Here is a 10,898-nt window from a genome sequence, read left to right as displayed (position 1 = left end):
CGTCAATATCTGGAATACTGTGAATATGTATCTAAAACGAACCGGGGTGGGATTCAACATAGGAATATTGAGCCAAAAATATCCAAGGCCTATGCAATATCCAACAAGGAAAGATGTATTGTGGAGTTGTACACAAAATACATTCATGCTAGGTAAGTGGTTATCTTGTTGGTTAAGAAATTAATGATTGAAATATAATAAATGAAAAAACGAAAAATAATTTAAAATATACATATAAAATGTATTTTTTACCCGACACCAATCAAATAGCTATCCGTGTGCCTTAATTTTGGTATGACATATTCCAGGGGTGCAGAGAACGAAGATGAGCGTAACCCCTGGATATCGAGGGTAGAAGTATTGAAGATGTTAATAGCGGTGCAAAATTGTAATCGCCTAACGCAGGTCTTTTTGAAAGATCTGCTTCTTGACCAGCTATTAGGCATTTTGCGAAACCGTTCAAAGTGACCTGGATTTTAACAGACTTTGCCAAAAAAAGGTTCTATCTCCTTTCTAAGACCATTCGCATACTAAAGTCTGAGGTTTGTTCAGTCGTTTCATGAAATTATATTTTTATACCAATTACCTCGACCTTTGAACTTTCTTGTCCATAGAGCAGCTCACGTACCAAGTATGAGCTTGAACGTGTACGATAAGTTTTCGTTTGTAAGGATCTAGACGTAAATATTCCTTTATCAATAACAGTTACCTTGACATTTGACTGACCACACTGATCAAGGCCTAGACGGATTTTCAAAGATATGGACGCAATTTGGTTAAAGTGTATGCTAATGGAGCTAATGAGTATTATACTTGCCTTTGAAGGCTGGTGCTACTTGTTTACAAAAGTAAGAAAGGGGTACACTTTAAGGGGCTTATGATATCTACAATATTAAATCAATTAACTGATTGCTAGACAATGAAACGATACATGGTATTCAATTTAATTATGATAGCAATGATGTACACAATCGATTGAACACACACATATATATATACTGAGCCGAACTAGAATCCGTTGAATATCAAACATATATCACATGTAAAACAACTGCCACCAAACATATTAGAATAACAATATACATACAAAAATATATCTACTGAACGGCTAATTTACTCGAAATTTACTCATGTAAGATACCACACACAGTGAAACGCTATCTGGAACACAGTCCATATTTCTGCCTTTTGAGATCTTTTAGGGTCATTTTTTTGTATATAAGTATATACATATGCTCATAATTATACATTAATGGAACCCTATCTGATACTCGTATAGGTTTCATCTGGAGATAACATAGACACATATCAAATACCAGATAATAACCGTCTTATGTGTAAATTTATTTGTCATAACCATAGAGGCCAATTATTAAAAAGAGCACAAATCACCCTGATTGTTCGTGTCTACATCCATTTAAAAAAAAAAAAAATCTGCAACGAATAAAATTTGCAAAATGGGCTTAAAATATACTGAATACTACTTCAGAAAATACATTGATTTAGTGACAGTTTAGTGTTTGATTACCGCTAACTTTGACTTGACACAATTTTTTTTTGACCTTTTGCTTAATATTTGCAATAAGCATTAGTATGTTTGGCAATGCCGTGCTTAATTAATATAGCAAAACAACATTATCATATTGATAAGCAAAAATGTGTCTATATGATTGATACAACTGACCGATTTGTATTCAAACAATGCATCTTTAATTACTACGACTAAATCTACGTAGGACTAAAAAGGAAACTGTTCAATGCCAAGCATTTTGCAAACAAAGCAAACAAGAGGCCCAAGAGGCCTGCATCTCTCACCTGGTATTAATATCATGCTTGTAACCTTAAAAGTGACCTAAAATAAAGCTACAGGCAAAATATCAGTATTTATGGTTCTAAGTTACTTAAATTCAAAAGAAGCTGTTAAAAGATTTCAACGCATTTACCTCTTTGACCTAACAAGGTCATTAAGTTGAACAAACTTGTGAGCACTTGATCCCAGCATGCAACTGGCCTAATATCACCACCCCGTGCATTTTGGTAAACCAGAAGATGTTTAAATGTTTTCAACACATTTGACCCCTATTACTTTGTATATGGGTGAAAATCATTCATTTGAAACAACTTGGAAGCCCTACATCCCTGCGTGCTACAGGTCAAAATATCATTATCTTGTTCAGAAGAAATTGTTTATATTTTTTTAGACAATTGACACCTTACGACTTTAGGCGAAGGTCATTTATCGATCAAACTTGGTAACTCTGTATCCCTGCATGCTACTGTGCTGGCCAAATATTTTCACATTGAGTCTTTTAGTTATTCAGAAGACGTTGTTTGTACGGTTTTTTAAGATAACTTATCACAGTGGCTTTTGATATTAGTGAAGGTCATTCTTTTGAACAAACTTAGTGATCGTTATCCCAATATGACACTGGCTTATATATCATTATCCTCGTGTCTTTGGTAATTCCGAAAAGGCTGTGTGAATGTTTTTAAAGGCAATTGACCTCTGTGACATTGAATTTGTATGAAAGTCATTCATTTGAACAAACATGGTGACCTTTTTCAACCCTACACTCCTTTATTTCTTTGCCACTGTTTTAGTCCTATTTTTAAGGTTACTGTTTTGCGCATACTGTTAAATCACATCATAAAACATTGATGGCAATAAAAAATATACAGAAGAAACTAATTTTAAAAACATAATAAATAACAGTGTTGGCAAAAAAACCGGAAAAAAAGCTCATTTAAGAACAATAACATGTAACAGGTATAAATCATGTATATTTATAATGCATTCATTTAAGGAATCGATGTTACATTTAAATTGTCCGATAATGAATATCCAAATATATCGAAATCCGATCGATATCGATTGTATAACTTCTGTATATAATCAGCAGGAATCTGGGAATAAAAATTGTCAAATGTGTTAATTGTTTTCTCTGTAGAGTATTTTTCTGACCTTAAAGGAAATCGAACTTCAGGGGGAGCTCCGATGTCCTTTAGAATAAAGTCAGCATCTCTCTTTATAGTTTCGTATTTTCCAACAAAGTCATAATTAATTAAACAGGGACGACATAATCGTGCGTACAGTTCCCAGTGGTCGTTTAAATGTTTAGTATCTTCGTCTGTGAGAAATTTCACAAATTCCAAAAATGTGACGTCATCACCTTTTTTGAGAGACTCACGTGTTGCATTTAATCTAATACGTTTCACAATTAACTTTCCAGCCTCTCGAAATGACGTATCCTTGATTCCTCTACCTGCCAATTTATTTCTGTAGGCTGATAGAAGTCTTTCCAATGGGTTCCTTACCACTATGTACTTTTTATATTCCTCAAGCATTTGTTGTCTCCTGCGAAATGAATATTTGCGCAGAAAGTTCAGTTTTGATTGATGGTAAGTATGGACGTTTCCAAAGTTCAACTCAGAAGAATTCACTGATCCTGTCAAAGATATGAAAACAGTCTTCCACTGCGAACAGGAAATTTTTGGAATGTAGCAAAACATCATTTTGTATTTCTCGTCAACAATAATATAATCTAGATATTGGCTGCCATTTTCGTCTTTTCGATAATGTTTACATTCCCGACGAAGATGCCGTACTCTCTCTTTGTTTTCGTTCTCTGCGGATGTGACAGTTGTCCTACCGTCCTGGAATACATATATACATATACTTGACAACAACAGGCAATAGCTTTGACAACAAGTTATTTGTCCACCAGATTTTAACATGATACAAGTGAAATACAATGTACAAGTATAGAAATCTCAAATCGATCTTAAATAGTTTTTCTCATGATATCAAACAAAAATACCAAAGTGTCAAGAAAACACGTAATTATAACTCATAATCGATAAAACTAGAACTAAATGTGAACTAAAGAATCGTTTATATTAAATATGAAGACTACAAAGAGAAGAATACAAGGAGTTTCGGAATAGGAAGCGTCTTCTGCTTCATTGACAGTACCCTCAATGTAAAAAAAAGTAGATTGCAATCTATGATCTGAAATCTTTGAATGATACTGTATGCCTTATTTGTCAATCTATCACAATGAGAGCATAGATAATGTGTCATACTAAAGTACGTATGACTGGGCTGTTCAGAATTGAGCGTTTGGCGAGCATCTAGATCCGACAGAAGTTTGTTTCTCTATTTGAAAACTTTTCAGGAGAATATGATATGTGTGCTACACCACTGTGGACCTAAACAGAAAAGAATGAAAAATGTTAATGTTGATCTTATTGCAAAGTTTTATTGAAAGCATATATTGCGAGCTTTCGAAAGCATCTGTATGACCAGTGTCTCGACTCTTAACCGCTAAAACAATTCACTAAGCCCCAATGTGTCGAGTCGGTAAAGTCAGCTGTCAAAATATATAGAGACGTTTCGCCAAAAAGCACTCTTATAATGCACGCAGTCAGTGGGACGGGAATATGTTAACCCAATCCCTTCCTTTGAATTTGTTAAAATTTGGTGAAGCTGCCCCTTTTGTTTGGTAGTAGGTATCAATCTCTATTCTATTATTTGAAAAGAAACAATGAAGTGTCAAACAAGTAATTAAGTCCACAATTCACTCTCACTCTGACACTCACCAACACATCGTAACAGGCTTTCAAAATCAAAGTATCCGACTGCTATAACCAATATTTAAACACTCTGTTGACATGTAAATCAAAAACAGAACAATCCGTTTCCACATGCAACTCATTCAAACAGCAGGGTATGATATTTGTCTGACATATATGGTCCTGAACACAGTTGGTAGCCATTTAAGCGAAAATACTAATTCAATCTTCTAAAGCGATCGGCATTTCATGCAGGCCATTTGGATTGACATGTCTCGCCTGTGGCCCGCTTTGACCATCAATGCACATGCCAGAGAAACTAACTTAAAAGCAAAAACTTAATGTTGATGGCGTTGCTGACCAAGTCAATGGACCATGAAAGGTAGGCCTCTTCCAGCATTTGATGCATGCACATGTACTACCTACATGTAAGATGCAGCTATTGTCCAAGTTTGGTGGGTGTAGCACTAACAGTTTCAGAGAAACTAGCTTAAACGCAAAACCTCAATGATAATGGAGATACTGACCAAGTCAATGACCATGACCGGTAGGCCGCATCCAGCCTTTGATACATGGGTTGAGATCTACTACTAACTGTGCATCTATGGTCCAAGTTTGATTGGTGTAACACTTATACTTTCAGTGAAACTAACTTAAACGCAAAAACTTGATATGGATTGAGATGCTGACAAAGCCAATGGAACATGAAAGGTCGACCGCATTCAGGATGTAATGCATTGGTTTAGAAGTCCTAACCAAAATGCATCTATGGTCCAAGTTTGGTTGGTGTAGCATTTATTCTTTCAGTGAAATTAACTTAAACGCAAAAAACGTTATGTTGACGCCGTCGCCGGAAAAGCAACTACTAAGTCTCGACGAGACAAAAAATGAAACAAACAGATAGAATACCGTGTAGGTGACAATCTATATTACAATTAAATGTGTATTTACCTCTCCTGTTCTGTCTAACGGCAGTGACTTTACGGGCAACAAAGCTCCACGCAACGCACTATCTGGATAAAATGAAATTAATAAAATAATCATCATAACTAAAATATTGACAGATAGTCGGACATGGAATAATCGTCGAAACAGATATTTACTCATCTAACGAATAGTAATCCTTTTCTTACATCTCGGCAAGGTTCTTTTTATTTTTCATTTAGGATAATACACTTTAAGCAGAACGCTAGCCTTGGCAAACTACACGGTCATGTGTTTGGTAAAATAATAATTATGCGTTGGTTAAAAAAGTAAAATTATGCACATACTTAAACAGAAAACTCAAAAAGAATATCACAGAATGTAATAAATAGTCGTAATTCATATTGTTTATAACGTCACTTGTACGCTTTTATACATAATATTTAAAAAATAAAATGAAATAAAAACATTTTCCGTTTTAAGTGAATAGTTAAACTGAGAATTCATGAAATGTTGCAAAATATTGTATAGTGTTGGAAAGACTAGTCAAACTGTGGATACTAGGGGGAAAAACGTTCGGAATAAATTGGAGTTTATCAATGCAAATACATGCTACGTAGACATAGAAGGAATATTAAAAGACAAAGGTAACATGATAAATAACCAGGTAGAAGTTTTCTTGTAAATCACAAGTTTTCCCACAAAATGCCAAATACATAACCAATGAACATCTAATTTTCGAATTGAAACCTTTCGTTACATACATTATATGCTTGATTTTATGCTTAGAGTAATGTGTTTATCAAGATAGTATGTATAATCAAAACGTCTGTTACGGCAGACCTCCGGGTGAGAAATCGTGCTAAAATTGCTGCGTTCGCAACACGATTTCTCCCCCCTGTACGATTTCTCAACCGGTGAGAAATCGTGCAAAACATATGGGCATAGATGACACGTTGTCTCACCCGGCACGATTGTCCATTTTCAATAAGACGATGTCAATAAGACGATGTCAATAAGACGATTTCAATAAGATGATTTCAATAAGACGATGAAAAAAATATACTGTTGCCCGATTCATACAATGCACGTGCGCGCACCTTCTTAACCACATCAAACGCAATCTGGTTCACCTAAATTGTGAGAGAATTAACACATATGATTCCTCTTCTTTTGATGGCAGTACCTGTATTTATCTATTTTATTTATTATTCGTTTACTTTTCATTCCATTGAATATCCTATACAAAGAGACATTTCCAAAAGACAATTTGCGCGCGATATACCGCATATAAAAATATGCAAGTCATATCTAACAAAGGACACTTTTCTTTAGCCAAAAAGAAAAAAGATACGATTTTTTACACAACATGAACTTACTAAAGCAGATGTGAAATCATTGCTCTAGAAGGGTACATACATTTGCTTTTTTATTATAAAGTATAACAATATCTACTCCTAATAGGAACCGTTACACCATAAGGTGTCGAAGCTAACCCAATAGTCGCAAGTTAAGCATCGGAAAATGATGGCAATGCCATAATGCTAGGGTTGTCAACCCGGTCTTATTTTTGACAAACAGTCGGACCTCGTTATCTCGAACTCTTTTAACTCGAAGACCCCGTTTATCTCGAAGTATCTCTCCGGTCCCGACCAAATCTTTTCTTTATCTTAGTAAATAAAACTCTGATAATTCGTACATGTATATATCAATTAGAATTATAGCTTACTTGTGTATTTCAAGCTAAACACAGGAAATAGTTGCATGTAACCTCAGTATATTTCATGGACAACAAATGTCGGAATTCAGTAAGACAGATTCAACTACAGTTATTTGTACTCGAAATCATATGTGGTAGATTAATATTAATCTTTAGAACAAAATTTGCTTGACAAACGTTTTAAGACGTGCTTGCTAATTCAAGTGTGTACTCTTCAGATGATCTTTACATCTAGCAAGTAAAGGCGCGTTCTATCTCTTATAGTTGACATTTCACAACTTTGTATTCAGGCTTCCTATTAAAATCTGTTCAGACTTCGTTATGGCGTTGGCGACATCTCTTTGTCAGTATTTACAATAGAGTACAAAATTAAAACTAACATGCAATCCCTGAGCACTGTTTTTATTACAAAACTATCCGATTTTGTTCGCATCTGTACAAATGCAGATATTTTGTATGTCTAAGCCAGGGAAACATGGGGCTCCCAAAAGGAGTAAGTAAATGTCCGCCTATTTGGTTATCGATTTTGGTAACCGGTACCTGATTTTTCGGCCGAGTAACCGGTTAACCGGCTAACCGTTGACAACCCTACATAATACATCTACATACCAAATCTATAACATCGGTCAATATCTAAATTTCGATCAATCAGGACCCGACCTAACACGCATATTTTGTCAAATAAAAAAAAATCAACGCAGATCGCAGTGGTGTTTGTAGTGATATTGCACACTGTTACATAGGGATATTTGACAATGCATAAGTTTCGACTAATCAGAAGCCAGTCTGCTGCAGCAATCATTTTGCGAAAGATGTTGGCTTTTTCCCATCTTCAAGAGCACGATTAGAATATTCACATTAAACAACCTTTATTGTGGTCCATAAATGAGAACAGAAATTATTATAGCATGGAATGACTCAGCAAATGATAGGCCATGATTTAGATCTGTTCGGAAACTTAATATCGAATATCATCAGTGACTACATGTATTATATGTAACTGCAGTACACCTCTATTACTATGATACTTGTATTCATCTGTACGCACGCGTATACATTAAATCGTTGTATGTTTCATTTCTGTATATACTTATATGTGTTATTTGTATATACTGAACTTGTACATTGGCTATACAAAAATACATAGCCAGGTTAACGTAGACAAAAATAAGGCATTAACGCTGATGTCTCCATAAAAATAGCTCACATGTTAATCTCTTTTGCGATCCAACTGAGTGCTGAGAAATGACCCATAATTTAAAGTTTATTTATATACCTAGGTCATGTGGAGCTTTATTTCTCTTCTACTAGCTGTTGAGAGAATTCCGACCTCAAATAAAGATAGATGTTGCCATGCGAAACCACTAAAATCATAGTAAAATCCACTGGTAATACATTTTAGAAATTAATAAAAAGGAAAACAAATGTTAAGTAACCTTGATCAGTAAACGAACTTTAGATGATGTGCCATTTGATAACATTCTATGATTATATGCATGTTATAAACATTGAAGCTGAAAACTACAACAATGTTTATAACAAGTCTAGCTCTTTTACAAAAACATGCAATGTTAAGAAACGACGTTTTCTATGAAGTTTAAGTGGTGTGTATGGTCAAAGGTCTATGGTTTTACACATATATACCGGTAAAATATGTTACGGGGACGTTTAATTATGATTTTTGTACTTTTCAATAGTAACAATAATCTTCTTGTGAGGCCGGTATACCTCTCCACACATAGTGAAAGAGAAATAAAGCCACGCATGACCGAGGTATAAAAAATGATCTTCAAATAACATGTCATTTCGTCACATTCGTTTGGGTCGCTTAAGAGATTGACATGTTATAAACCTATCACTACATCAGCCTTAATGCCGTATTGTGACTCCGTTAACCTAGTTATGTACCTTTTTAATAGCTTATGTACAAGTTCAATATTATACAATTATGGACTTCAGGTTAGGTCTATCCCTGATTTACGGACCTGGTCTGAACAATATTCACCTCGGCCTTCGGCCTCGGTGAATATTGTTCAGACCAGGTCCGTAAATCAGGGAGAAACCGAAACTGAAGTCCACAATTGTTTTATTATATGACATTTTAAAATGAGATTGATATTTTTTCAAGTTATAAACACACGGATGACACGGACCATTTTGGAATCACAGAGTAAAGCACTTCAAATACAAAATAACATACACACAAATTTAATTTTAAATTCAATTCATGTGATATTTTAATTCAAGTAAACATTATTTTCACAATCGACATTATCAATATTCACATAGTTCAGAATTCGATGAGATAATTCATTTGTAGTTGAACTCAGTAGTGTGATTGGTAACAAAATCACAGACTTGCTGGGAAATTATCTATGCCTAGTTTTAGTAGCGGTCTGTAACACTTTTCTATTTATAGGTCGAGGTTTGTAACACTTTTCTATTCATAGAAAGAGGTCTGTAACATATTTACAGACTCGTCACATGATGTCGCTCGTCCAATCAGGGTTGGGAATAAGCACCAGTCATATTAAAAATTCAAATTACATCTATATCTTCCGATTTTTGATAAGGGTATATAAATATGACTTGCCAGGGGGTTGAAATTTAGGGTGACTATTACATCTTTTAGGGGGCTTGTTGAAACTTAATTCAAAGTCCTTGCATACACATGTGAACTTTATTACTTTTATCTGTTTTATCCAATCATCTATGCAATCTGTTATGGTATCGATCGGATAAACATTCGTCAATGTCTAAAAGTATTTCTCTCGTATTCACTGTCAGCAAGAAATTCAATAATATCGGAGCTTAATTATTGTGAACGTCAATGGCAGTCTTAAATTTGATTAAAAGCCTGTTTCCCATATCTCACACACTTTGAGATTTTTCACATTGCATCATGTTATATAAACTACGGAAAAAAATATAAAGTTACAGAATGCATTTCAAAGAAGATGTATGTGTGATATAGTTTGAAACCCATCGAAGTTTGTCGGCAATCCCGAGATATTAAAACTTAAAACTGTATTGCTGTACAATAATTAGTATGATTTGGTAATTATTTTTAGAATGTAAATAACTCGCTATCATATGCATTTTACCAAACAACTTATAAAAGAAATCTAACATCAAAAATTAATTCTTGGTCAACATCAATTTAATTATTTTCGTTCATATGCAAACGCTACAAATTTAAGATATTTTCGTAGGTGCCAATACATTCGCTGTAGATTCAGTAGACATAACTGCAGTGTCAAACCTATTCATATTCAGTTTTGTCAATACATACCTTGCTGTGTCGGTGTATTCCCCGGTTTTATGAATATTGCCACCAAGACGAAGAACGAAACCAATAGCACCAGAACGGTCAGTTTTTTTGGTCTCATTTTAGCAGTTAAAAGGACGGCTGTGGTACAACTGAAATACAGATGTGATATGACTACAATTAGTGGCTAAAAGTGGGCAAAACACGCTATGTCATTGAGATATGGTGACATATGATATTGATGTATGTCCAATATATTATTTGGATTGTAAATTGTGTGTAAATGTCCAATATATTATTTGGATTGTGAATTGTGTGTATATCCTCTTTTCGTCATATTCTGTTTCATCAAAGGGATGTATTAATCTAGAATATCAATATTTTGTTAATAAAGTGACGTACATTGTAAGTCCA

At 34.4% G+C, this 10,898-nt stretch overlaps 1 protein-coding gene across 1 annotated transcript in view; it reads right to left on the bottom strand.

Moving 5' to 3' along the window:
• Window positions 1-279: 279 nt before the first annotated feature.
• LOC110443907 (carbohydrate sulfotransferase 11-like) overlaps window positions 280-10,898 on the bottom strand; it is a 29,010-nt gene continuing 18,391 nt past the window's right edge. The window contains exons 2-4 of the mRNA XM_021488366.1: window positions 10,509-10,636; window positions 5,524-5,585; window positions 280-3,654 (exon numbers count right to left, since the gene is read on the bottom strand). Coding sequence (XP_021344041.1) covers window positions 2,800-3,654; window positions 5,524-5,585; window positions 10,509-10,605 — 1,014 coding nt within the window. The 5' untranslated portion in view covers window positions 10,606-10,636 and the 3' untranslated portion in view covers window positions 280-2,799. The remainder of the gene's footprint in view (window positions 3,655-5,523; window positions 5,586-10,508; window positions 10,637-10,898) is intronic.

This window comes from Mizuhopecten yessoensis, unplaced genomic scaffold, assembly GCF_002113885.1.
Source record: "Mizuhopecten yessoensis strain PY_sf001 unplaced genomic scaffold, ASM211388v2 scaffold716361, whole genome shotgun sequence".
Lineage (NCBI taxonomy): Eukaryota > Metazoa > Mollusca > Bivalvia > Pectinida > Pectinidae > Mizuhopecten > Mizuhopecten yessoensis.
This window is presented reverse-complemented; position numbering and strand designations above follow the sequence as displayed.